The 13,373-nt window shown below is 38.6% G+C and overlaps 1 protein-coding gene across 1 annotated transcript in view; it reads right to left on the bottom strand.

Annotated features, from left to right (window-relative positions):
• The window catches only part of Ccdc73 (coiled-coil domain containing 73), a 106,568-nt gene that overhangs the window by 1,670 nt on the left and 91,525 nt on the right, over positions 1-13,373 (bottom strand). The window contains exons 14-16 of the mRNA XM_021178832.2: positions 7,188-7,365; positions 4,698-6,170; positions 2,652-2,785 (exon numbers count right to left, since the gene is read on the bottom strand). Coding sequence (XP_021034491.1) covers positions 2,652-2,785; positions 4,698-6,170; positions 7,188-7,365 — 1,785 coding nt within the window. The remainder of the gene's footprint in view (positions 1-2,651; positions 2,786-4,697; positions 6,171-7,187; positions 7,366-13,373) is intronic.

The following is a 13,373-nucleotide window of genomic DNA, read 5'->3' as shown; positions in this document are numbered from 1 at the left end:
GGTCTGAGCAAGTCTTATTCAGCTTTTCTGGACCTTGGTTTTTCCCTTCAGCCTCTTAAAACTTTAGACACAATTACTGTAAAATTAGAAATGTGTCATGAAATTAAATGTACATAACTGTATACATCGGATAATGTCTGCTGTGTGTGTTCAACGTAGTCAGGGCTAAACTGGAAACTAACCCCCAATACACATACACACACACACACACACACACACACACACACACACACACGTACATGAGGAGGGTAGGGGAAGTAGAATCCAGCTCTAACTAGTTAAGTAAATGATTAAGCTATATGATAATAGTGTCCATTGCATCTCCTCTTTGAGGGTTTCTCTGTATAGTCCTGCCTTCCTGGAACTTACTCTGTAGATCTGCCTGCCTCTGCCTCTGTCTCCTGAGTAATGAATGCTAGGATTAAAGGTGTGCACCACACCACCCCTGGCTGATTTAGTGTTCTTATTTTGCCACCAAAATATTTGCTTCATTGGTATCAAAGCACAAAGTAGCAATTTACCAAAATCCTGACTCTTGGTCAGAAAAAAAGGCAGAGCATTGGCGTGTTGGGTTCTTCCCACACAGTGGGATGGGTGAGACCAGAGACTGGCCAGAGTGAGCAACATAGACTACAGTTCAGGTTTAACTTAGTAAACTTGGCCTATTTGACCAACATGGTCTCTGTAGCCCATTCAGTGGTTTTAGTTCCAATTGTCCCAGATATGTCAGCAGTTTTGCTCGTCCTTTGTCCTTTTAGAATTTATCACTTCCTCTTTCTACCTCATATTTCCCCTAGTTTGGCACAAGATCTTTTGTGGGATCAGATCTGTAAATTAATAGCTTAATTTATTCTGGGCCCTCGCCAACTTCCCTTCTGTATATAGTTAAGATTGCAGCAGACTGTACCTAACTCGATAACAACCTCCTCTGAAGCCACAAAGAAACTGCATTGATACCTAAATTAACATAACTGGGGTGGGAAACAAAAATATAGTAAAAAATAAAATGACTCCTTTTCAGGCTACTAGTCTTCATTAACATCACCCTTCACGTATAACAGGTCGGTAGACTCTGTAAAGCACCAAGTTAAGTACTAGAACTGCAGGCCAGTTTGCCTTACAGCTTAGGCAATCGACAGACTCTAAAGTATGAGCATAGCCTTGCTCTCATACTATCTCCCTTACCTTTAAACGAGATTTAGTTTTTAAAAGTTGTGTTTTGCTCTTAGAAGATCTACTTTGGATTTTCCCCTACCTAATGTAACTAGTAATGAAAACTTATAGGGGTCAGGCAGTGGTGGCACGTGTCTTTAATCCCAGCACTTGGGAGCAGAGGCAGGTGGATTTCTGAGTTCTCGGCCAGCCTGGTCTACAGAGTGAGTTCCAGGACAGCCAGAAACCCTGTCTTGAAAAAACAAAAAACAAGACCAAAGCTTAGAGGGATGCTGATGTTCAATGCAGTTACACAGAAAGTTTGGTTTGCATGCTCCAGTAAATCCAGAGCCTTTTTTCTATTATGAAAAGTTAAAAACAACAACACTGGACGGAGCTAGGACACGTGATGCAGTCCACCATGGATGATTATACCTAAATGACCTTGGAAGAAATTCCAAATTTGTTTTATTTCCTCATCTGTAAAATAAGGTGCAGGATGTGTGGTAAATGTGTTTCTTTGAAAATATTACCAAAAGATCTATAAATGTAGATCCTGAGAAACATTAGCTGCAGGTAGAGCATTAGGTATCAGACACAACTTATAAACTACAAAAATGGGCTTTCAAGGGAAACAACATCTCTGATGGACCCTTAAGATGCTAGAGGGTAGGATAGGCAAACCATCTTAAGATTTAACCTCACCAACGTGTCCAGTTCTGACCAAAGCTTGCTTTCTGCTTGGGAAGCCAGGCTTCCTTGTACCAAGTTCACTACTGTGAGAAGAACTGCATTGTTTGATTTGAGGTTTCTCCCATTTAAAAAAGGAAATGAAGTACATGGCTGAAAACTTGTGTTAGGGATGTTAGCAAACGATCTGCAGACCGTGTTGCTATTGTGACTCATGAGTGGCTGGCTACAGCTTAACCTTTGAACACTACACCAGTACTGGTCTGGCTTTGCTTTTTTTAAAAGACTGAACAATACAGACTTGCTGAGTAAAGTTCTATACACTAAGATATAAAACTTAGAAATTTAACCAAATAATTTGTCAGTTATGATTAGTTGATGAATGGGTTCCTAGAAGCCATATGATCTATAAAACACTGTCTAATGTATACATCCTATCACTGTATTATGGAGATTTTATCCTTCCATACATTTTCCAAAAATAATACAAATTAAAATAATTAGCTTGATGACTTATTAACAAAAAATTTTGTATGTTCAATCCACTATTTCTAAGTTGAGGTGACAGAGAGGAGTGCATAAGAGGAGTCCCTGCAAACAGGCTGGTTTGTATCTACGTGATTTATACACTGTGACTTTTTCCTGCTGTTTTCTATCAGCCTTAATTGTGAAAAATGGTGCCATGTTGCCCTCTTGATATTATTCTGGAGATCAGTTAGGGCTTATAGTATCCAGATGCATACAGTGCTACACATATCTGCAGAATTAGCTCACTGAGGTCTGCTTAGCAATATTTTTAATTGACTTACGTGTTCTGTGGGAAAAGAAGAATCATAAACCGTCTGTGCAGTTGCATTCCTCTCTTCACTGGGCTGCCCCTTGGGATCTAGATGGATGCTCCAGTTACTCACGGTGTCAGCAGCTCTGCCATTGCTGGTAGGATCTGATTGACAAACAGGAAATGACAACAACTGAACTGTATCCTCTAGACACTCATCTTAACGACTGAACTTTCTGATCTTATGATTTTGTGTTTAAAAATCAATTTCATTTCAGATTGGAGATTACTGTTTCATAGACTTTCCTGTTCCACATTTCTTTTCAGAAACAAGATTGTATTGTTGTCATTTCCTATATCATTAAAAAGGGTAAGATAGTATAAATACTTCCTTAAACACGTACATACAAAATGTTATTTCCTGGTTACCACATTACCCACACATAAATGTTTAATGACTATTCTACAAATTCAGATTAGTGAAGAAGACGGAAAAAAAAAAAACCACCAGAATTTACAAACTATTTAAGAAAATTGCCACGAAAGGTTGGGGGGTTGGGCTTAATAACAAAAAGTACTTAAGTACAAGAGCTGAAAAATGTTAAAAGACATGCTTAGTAAGAATATATTCCGTTTTAGAATCTTAGACACTTCTATGCTTTTGAAATGTGCTCAGAAAATGGTGACTGTTACACCAGACCCTAAAGCTATGCTTAACATTACAATTGCACTTTGGAAGATGCAGTTATACAGTATTTTGATGTTGTTTATTTTTCCCTACATCAATGGTGCTAGTAAACAAGGTGTTTACTCAACAACTTTGACTGAGATTACTATTAGCAGAGTAAACATATTTTCTCACTTTCATCACAGACTTTCTTTGATATGTGTAACTTACAGCTGGGTAGTACCTATTCACATGGAGCCTTTGGCATGTATGGTATGTTCATGCATATGCATGTTTGCATGTATGTAGGTGCACAAGTGTGTGGCAGTCAGGCTGATGTCCGATGTCTTCATTGACTCTCCACCTGCTATGTAGAGGTAGGGTTGCTCACTTGAAACCGAGACTGGCTTATTCAGTTAATCTAGCTAGCCAGCTCCCGCCAAAGGATCCCGAGGGCGGCCACGCCCACCCACAGTTGTTTGGATGCTGAAGAGCAAACACTGGTCTTTATTTTCACATGGCAAGTGCTTTTACCAGCTGCCTTCACAGCCCAATATGTTGTACATTTTTAAACATCTGCAGTAAAAGTATAAACAAAAGCAGGGAATATGAACTTCAATATTGGCACCCAACATCCATGTCTCTCTACCAAATCTATATTTCATCAAGTTATATTTGTTTCTGGATTTTTTTTAAGTTATCATTCATGTGCTACTTTAAAAAGAAAATGGACCCTCTAATCTCTAAAGTAATATGGATATAACAGGTACATAACTACTAAAAGATTAGAGTGCTTCAAGCAACAACAACAAAATCCAATGATATGAAATAAATTCCTGTTCCACTTTTGCCAATAAAATGAAGAACTGGTTGAATTTATGATGCTGGGAAATGAACAGGTACAAAAGGGAAAACGGAAAGGGGAAGACCAGTTTCTCAGAGACAGAGAGACAGATTGAGATTGATTCATTAGGTAGTTATTCCTAGTTTAAACTTAATGACCTAGACCTGTTACTGCTGCCATACTTTAACAATGAAAAACACTTCCAAATGTAATCAGTGATACACTGACATTACTACTTAGAGTTGGTTAAAAATAATTTATCTAATCCAGACAGTGGTTACAATTTTAATCCCAGTACTCAAGAGGCAGGCAGGCAGATCTCTGACTTCAAGGCTAACCTGGTCTACAGAGTGAGTTCCAGAACAGGCAGGGCTACACAGAGAAACCCTGTTTCAGGAAAAAAAATCATCTAAATAAAAACATTCTATACTATGCTTAGGAGATTTTATATACAAACACACGTATGTTCTTTTCACTTTAAACAAATCCAGAAACTCTTTGTCAAGAATAGTTAAGTAGTAGGAAAAAAAAAAAAAAAGATTTCAAGCATGGCGTTGTTTTCTTACCTGACTCAATGTTTTTTCTAGTGTCATCCAGAACAACATTCTTACAAAAAGTCAATGGAGTAATCACTCGGCTTTCTGACAGATCTACTGTTTTCTCCTTCAGAAATAAAGGGATGCTGGACGTTACAGTGCCCACGGTTTTAGTTTGATTTACTTTTGGCCAAGGACTAGGGGGTACAAACTTTATGTAGCCTGGAATTTTCTCAGGTTTATCTGGACTAGGAAGATCAAAGGCTGACCTTGCACTTGTGCTTACTGAGTCTGTGGATGGAGTTGCATGAGACAAATGTGCTTCTTCCAGCTGACCTTCACGGCATGTTCCTCCTGACAGGATGCCGTTTAATGCCTCTGCTTTGTCTCTGTTATTCAGCAACATGCACTGTCTTCCCTTAACATCCACCAAGGAAAAGAGACCACTTTTTGGAGTTTCAGTTATCTGATTCTCACTGGGAGGCTGTTTTTCTGAGGAAGTTGTCAGGGGAACTACAGTTTTCAAACCTTTAGCTTGTGAAGTATGACTGTCCCCTTGGTTAACCTGAAAGTCTGAGACACTCACACTGCTTTCTGAAGCTCCCAGATGGTTCTTAAGTGAACTGTTCAGTATGTCATTTGTATTTGTCCTTGTAGTTCTTTCTGCAGGATTTGGGGCAGGTTTCACCACTGTTGACATAGTATTAATACTGTTTTCTGATTTCTTAAGTGCTGTCAACTTATTACCAGAACTAGCAGATGGACCGAGTGGGCTGATGACTGCAGCACAGGCAATGGTTCCTCCCAGCTTCTGGGGAGCCTTACTGGCTAGCTGATAGCAAGAACGGGGCTCTGTGCTGCACTGACTCTCTTCTCTTACCGTTTGTTTTATTTTTTGGTACTTAACATCTAACGTAACATGACTTGAATCCTGTAAACCATGTTTCTTACACGGATCAAGATTTAGTTTTATATCTAGAAATGAATCTAAACCTGCTTTGGTTTGGTCATGATTTGTAATTTCCTTCTCAGTAGCATTTTCCAGGTCTGCTGGAAGTAATTTGGATTGCTGTTTGAATGGGTTGCTTTCAGGACCATCTGTGTTATAGTTTCTTTTGTGAGCCATCTCATTTGACATGCCATTAGAGGATGCTTTGTTACTTCGAGTGTCCAGAGGTATATCTCCACCACTGTGGAGAAGGCCTAATCCTTCAGTTCCTTCTAAGCGTACCATTTCTGTTTCTAGTGATTCATCTACCACTAAAAAGAAATTATTCAGTGATTTAAATTCTGAACATCCACTGGCTTTTTCCAAGCACAGCTTGTCTTTTACTTCTGCAGTGATTGATTTTCTACTGTCAGTAACATCTGAGGTTTGTTCTTGATCAGTTGCATCTTTATCTAGGCAAAGGACTCTGTGTGGGGACATTCCACTTTGGTTTCTGTCCTGAGACACCATAGTATTAATTTCGCTTTTGGCACTTATTTCAAAAGGCTGTAAATCTGTCATGAAGAAGACATAATAAAATGTTAGAGTCTCAGTAAAGCTCTTTATAACATGTATCACCTATGTTTTGTGAAAATATATTTAGCTTTAGTCTACTGTATACTAATCATACAAACATGACATCAATTTTATTCAAATATTGAGTTCCTATATAAAGCAAGTGTATGTCTGGATGCTAAATTCTTGGCTCTGCTCCAAAACATTTTTGTTTGACAATATCAAAATCCCTTTGGTTTATAAGAGGGTAAGCAGCATGGGTATTACCCAGTGGGGCAAACAGCATGAGGTGTTTGCACATGGTCTTTATTTTTCCTGTACTTGTTTCCTTGGGAGCATGTAGTACAATCCCATACAAAGATAGAACTGATAAAAATTAATGTCTATACTAATCTCCATTACAACCCAGGTCTAACAACATTCACAAGTTGATAATTAGCTTGTTCATGTTTGACAATCATTTTGTTGTTGTTTATTACCCTGTGAGTATTTTAAAATTCTGGAATAATTTTGGGCCAATTCACAGAATATCTACTTACTCAAGACAATTTTATTTATCTTTGTTTTAACTACATATATGAAATCATAAGTATAGCTAAAATAACTAGAACATTCAGTTCTTGAAGGGCTACTTTCTCCCACATCTCCACCAAGTGGCTATTCACCCTCAGTCAGTGCCACTTTAAGCAATTCTTTATAGTGGAGGAATTGATAAATAGTCTCAGTGCTTACTCTAGGCATCTAAACCAAGAGAAATGCTATGGCTTGCTCACCGGAGATGTACTGGTGACCAGAGAATATTCTTTGCAAAGACACTGTTAAAGACTCATTTGCAAAATAGCTGTTTACATACAGATGAACAGGTGTTTCCCAACAATATCAGAAAGTCCTTAAAGCAAAGCTGTAACTGTCAGTCCCCTAAACGGCAGAGAGGCCCACTATGTGCTTCATCAATGCGACCGGGAGGTTACCTTCTGGGCCCAGCATGTGCTTTATTGACATGATGCTGAGTTTACCTTCTGCAGCTTCTCCTATAGGTAGGTCTTTCTTCTCCTCTTCTCCGTATTCAGTGTCCAAACAAAAACTCTTTGTATTTTTTCCCCGTATTTCTGGACCAGAATTGTACTTTTGTGTGATGGTATTTTCTGATTTTTTCCTGGTTAGTTCATCACTATTTTCATTATTTAGTTCTGGAACATTCTAATATAAAATGGAAAAAAGACTGTTTACGTATGTTAAACATTTGAGCAAACTTTGCTGATAGGGTGGATTGTAGTTCAGCTATTCAGCAGTTTCATCAATTACTTGTGTACAGCCTCATGTTTAAACAAACTGGAGAGCTGCCTGCCAATCCTGTCGACTACATTATCACAGCACCCAGGCTGGTTAAGTAGCATGTTATACACTACAAGACAGCAAACAAACCAGGAGTAGTAGTATATACCTATCCTTCCAGCACTCAGGAGGCTGCAGTAATGGATCATCAGGAGTTTGGAGCCAGCCTGAACTTTAGTGTGCTCTAGGTCAGCTTATGCAACAGGGTGGGTGGAACCAGATTCTAAAAACTTTCCTTTTTTTTTTCTCCCACAAAATATGACCTATGGTGCACTACACTAGGCTTTGGGGTATAATAATAAGCAAAATACATTCCCTGCCCTCAAAAGACTTAGTTTAGTGTGCCTATTAAAATAGAATTAAGACAACTTCAGTAAAATGTAGGAAATGTACAGCATTATAAACCCACACAGAATCCCCTTGGCCCAGCTGTGAAGTATGATGAGGAGCACAGAAGAGGATGAGGAGAGCAGGGAGGCAGCAGGAACAGAGAGAAGTCTTGGAGGGAGAGGAATGCAGATTTCATAGCCAAGTGACATCCTGCACTTCTCGTTCTGAGCCAGTTTACTAAACCCAAGTCACACTCAAGTGTGCCTGCTTTCTCATCCATGGCATGCAAATGCAATAAAGATGAAGTCAGAGACACAAAACCTTCACAGCACACTGTCCTCAATTACTAAGTACGGGAGCTATTTTTACCAGTTTAAGGGCAGCTTAGGAGGTAAAGAGGAAAGAATAAAACAGTAAAATACAGTAGAGAAAAAAGAGGTGGGTAATTGAAAGGGACAAAAAATTATAAGTACTTAAAGAGACTGAAAAGTATTGGTTGGATACAGCGTCTGGGGGGTGTAGTGTTCAGTGGATGGACAGGGGTGACAAAACCAGACTGTCTTATGCTGAAGAATGAATAGGAGTAAGAAAGAAAAGAATATCTTTGTTCTTTCAGCAAATTTGCCTCAACATAAAAAGAAAAGACTTGGAGATGGATTTAGAACTTTTAATATGAATGATTGTTAGATTTTTGTCAAATGCCTTTCTCCATTTGATGAGATGGTCATGTGATTTCTGTCCTTTAGTCTGTTTATATGGTGGATTATGTTTACAGATGTATGTATGTTGAGCCAGCCCTGAGTCCCTTAGGTGAAGCCAGTTTGATCATAATATGTAATCTTTTTCATATGTTCTTAAATTTGGTTTGCAAGTATTTTATTGAGAATTTTACATCTATGTATGTTCCTCAAAGATTAGCCTATAATTTTTATTTTTGTTAGATTTTTGTCTGGTTCTATAAATTGTGCAGAAGCAAAGTGTGTAATAACAATAACACAAAGAACATGAAGGAGAAAAATGACAACATGACTGCAGAGGCTTATTCCCATCAAAAGCTCTGAAATATTGTTATTTGAAAATGTATTATGACTTGGTGAGCAGGGAGATCACCAAGCTATGGCACGAGGGCCAAATCCAGGCCAATGCCTGCTCTGGTACATATGATTTTATTGATATTCATTGTAAATGTATTTAACATTATTAAGCTGTGTGTATGCAATGTTAAAGTAGCAAACTTTATGTTATATACATTACCATAATAATAAAATATAAGCCATAGCCCTCTTGGAATAAATAAGTCAAAGGCATTCCCCTACTATTACTTATCATAGCAAAAGCAAACAAGGAGCCTGACATGGAGGTGCATACTGGGAATGCCAATACTCAGGGAGACGAGGCTGCAAGATCATAAATTCAAATTCATCCTTGGCTACACAGTGAGTTCAAGGCAGCTTGGGCTACATAGGACCCTGTCTAAAAAACAACAAGAGCAACAACAAAAAGGGGGCGGGAGGGTAAAAGAGAGAAAGATAGAAAATGAATATTTCCATTAAAGTAACGAAATAAAGTTATAATGTAAACACTAATCACTTTTGTTTTGGTATCTTTTGTCTTACTGATTTTCTCTTTTTTGAGATAGAGAAAGAACATGCAGTTGGGTACAGAGGGAGATGGGGAGGAGCTGGAGGGAAAATCATGACCAAAATATATCGTATAAAAATATTTTTAAATAAAAAAAATTTAAACATTAATAATAAAAATGGAGTCGCTGTATTCATTATCCAATAGACCCAGGACAACAAATATTACCAGAATAAAGATGAACACTTTATAATGGTAGAAAGGCCAATTAATCAAGAAGTTGTAACAATCATAGTCAAATGCCTACTGAGTTCAAAGACATGAAGTAATACCTAACAGAACTGCAAAGAGAGAGAACCTCACAGCTGAGATGCAAGGTGAGATGAGAGCAGGAACTATGCAGGGGCCGAGGCTTGAGCAGCACCTGCAGCCAGCCTCACCCTGGGGGACACTCATCCACCACTCACCAAAGCAGCAGCGGAATATATTCCATTTTGAAGGGTATATGAAGTATTCACCAAGATAGAAAATATGCTTAATCACAAAACAAGTCTTAATATAAAGATATGAAAGGTCTTTCATAAAGTGTTATCTTGCCACAGCCAAATTTAATTTAAAAATTGTCAAATATTTGGAGATTAAACAACATATTTCCAAAAGGTCACACTAATACCCATGGGTCAAAAAAATACTCCACAATAAAAATCTTAAGAGATGTTGAACTGCTAGGCATGATGGCACACACTGTAATCCCAGCATCCAGGAATAGGAAGCAGAAGGATCACAGGTTCAAAGCCAGCCTCCGTTACACAGGGAAATCCTATATAATGATAATGAAAATGAGGATGAGGATGATAATAATTATATTTATTATTTTAAATAAAATTTCAAGGGCTGGGAATGTACCTCAGTGCTAGACTGTTTTCCAAGCACGTGCGAGGTCCGAGATTCAATCCTCAGCACTGAGTAAGAGTGAACGCTATATAGCTAACAGTACCAAGAGACACTTCCTAACTTCAAATGCTTGCAATTAGAAAACAATTAAAAATTTCAATTGCAATAATCAGTAGCTAGAAAGAGGGAATAAATCCAAAGTAACTGGTATGGAGAAAATAAGAATGCAGCATCAAAACAGCAAGTAGAGAGGGAAAAGAACACACAGGAAACCAAGGAAGCCCAGTTCTCTGAAAAGGGGGAAAAATGGAAAATACTCTAACCAAACTGATCAAGAAAAAAAAAAGACTTGAATTCCCACTATCAAGAATGAAAATGGACAGAGCAGGTATCCCTGAAATTCAGATCATCATTAGGGGCTATCTTAAAAGTTTATAATCTAATACACTTAAAAAATAAAGAATAAATGAACATTTCTAGACAAATAAGACTTATTAAAATTGAATTCAGAGCTGGGCAGTGGTGGCGCACGCCTTTGATACCAGTACTTGGGAGGCATAGGCAGGCAGATTTCTGAGTTTGAGGCCAGCCTGGTCTACAGAGTGAGTTCCAGGACAGCCAGGGCTACACAGAGAAACCCTGTCTTGAAAAACAAAAAACATAGTGGAGCATGTGTCCTTTATGTTCATAGCAGCCTTATTTATAATAGCCAGAAGCTAGAAAGAACCCAGATGTCCCTCAACAGAGCAATGGATACAGAAAATGTGGTACATTAACACAATAGAGTACTACATAGCTATTAAAAACAATGAATTCATGAAATTCTTAAGCAAATGGATGGATCTGGAGGATATCATCCTGAGTGAGGTAACCCAATCACAAAAGAACACACATGATATGCACTTACTGATAAGGGGATATTAGCCCAGAAACTTAGAATATCCAAGATACAATTTGCAAAACACATGAAACTCAAGAAGAAGGAAGACCAAACTGTGGACACTTTGCTCCTTCTTAGAATGGGGAACAAAATATTCATGGAAGGAGTTACAGAGACAAAGTTCGGAGGTGAGACAGAAGGAAAGACCATCCAGAGACTGCCCTACCCAGGGATCCATCCCATGTACAACCACCAAACCCAGACACTATTGCATATGCCAGAAAGATTTTGCTGACAGGACGCTGACATAGCTCTCTCTTGTGAGGCTATGTCAATGCCTGGCAAATACAGAAGTGGATGCTCACAGTCATCTATTGGATGGAACACAAGACTCCTAATGAAGGAGCTAGAGAAAGTACCCAAGGAGCTAAAGGGATCTACAACACTATAGGAGGAACAACAATATGAACTAACCAGTACCCCCCAGAGCTGTGTCTCTAGTTGCATATGTAGTAGAGGATGGCCTAGTCGGCCATCAATGGGAGGAGAGGCCCTTGGTATCTCGAAGATCATATGCCCCAGTACAGGGGAATGCCAGGGCCAGGAAGCAGGAGTGGGTGGGTTGAGGAGCAGGGCAGGGGGAGGGTATAGGGAGCTTTGGGGATAGCATTTGAAATGTCAATGAAGAAAATATCTAATAAAAAATGCCTTTTAAAAAAGTAAGAAAAACAAAAAACAAAACAAAAAGAAAATTGTACCAAAAAGATACAAGAAAACCCTAAGCAAATCAAAACACACAGTGAAATTTAAATAATTTAAAAACCTCTCCAGCATTGAACAACAAAATGTCCAACACTAGACAGACTCCCTGCTGAATTTCATCAGTCACTCAAAGAAGACTGGTTATTCAGAACATAATGCCAAACCCCAATATGCAGTCACGGTGTAAAGAACAGTGGGAAATACACACTGCAGTAAAGATGGCAGTCAGACCCACCTGGCATGGAACGCAACAACATACTGCACAGAGATTATACACCAAGGTCAACTGAGGTGGATCCTGGAAACACAAGAATGCTATTCATACACACCAGTGAATGGCTCAACAAACAGTCAAGTATAAAAATCATAGGATCATCTAAATAAATGGAGAAAAGACTTTTGGGTAAATTCAACGTCCTTCATAAAAGCCCTGAAAAAACTAAGCACAAAGGATTGTACCTGAACACTATAGAAAGGCTGTAGAGCTATCCTGATTGAAACTGAAAACATGTCCTCGAGTAATACAATAAGACAGGGAGAGGGGCACAAATAGGAAAAGGAAGGAGTTAAATTATCCATGCTTGTAGGTGATGTAACACTATACTGAGAAAAAACACAAAGATTCTCCCTGAATAGTTTCAGATCTCATAAGCAAATCCAGCAAAAACAACAGCTTGTCTATATACCTATGAACTACCTAAGAAACAAATCAGGGGCATATCCCATGACAACAGTTTCCGGAAGAAGCACTCAGTGTCCTCATTTGCATCTCTGTGGTTGGCCAAGACTAACTTAGGGGAAGAAAAGCTTATGTCATAGGAATTTTAGGCCACAGTACATATTGAAGGAAATTGAGGCAGAAACTCAAGGAAGGAACCTGGAGGCAGGAACTGAAGTAGAGAACACTAAGGAATGCTCACTGGCTGGCTTCCTCAGCTGCCTTTCTTATCCAACCCACGACAACCTGCCCAGGTGGGCACTGCCTACTTCCTCAGTCATTAATCAAGACATGACCACAGGTTTCAATTGAAGCTTCCTGATCCTGATGACACTAGTTTTTGTCAAACTGGCAAAAACTAACACAATCTCAATGGAAACAGTGGAACTCTGTTTTAGAAACTGATAAATTCTAAAAGTGAAATGGAAATGTCAGAAATCTATAATAGCAAAAAGGAACTAAAAATAAAACAACGAAACTGAAGAACCTCTACTCAATGTTCAGATGTTTAAGAGCTGCACTGATATAGACATTGTGTTACTGGTATCAGTTTCTATGTCTGATAAATTCAGGACCAACACACAGAGTCCAGAAATAGAACTACCGAAGAATAATATCTCAAGCTACAGTAGAAGAAAGAACAGTGTTTTCTTTTTCTCTTCTATCCCTTTCTTTTTCTTCCTTCCTTCCTTCCTTCCTTCC

This window comes from Mus caroli, chromosome 2, assembly GCF_900094665.2.
Source record: "Mus caroli chromosome 2, CAROLI_EIJ_v1.1, whole genome shotgun sequence".
In the NCBI taxonomy this organism is placed as follows: Eukaryota; Metazoa; Chordata; class Mammalia; order Rodentia; family Muridae; genus Mus; species Mus caroli.
Note: the sequence above shows the minus strand (reverse complement) of the source record. Positions and strands in the feature narration are given on the sequence as shown.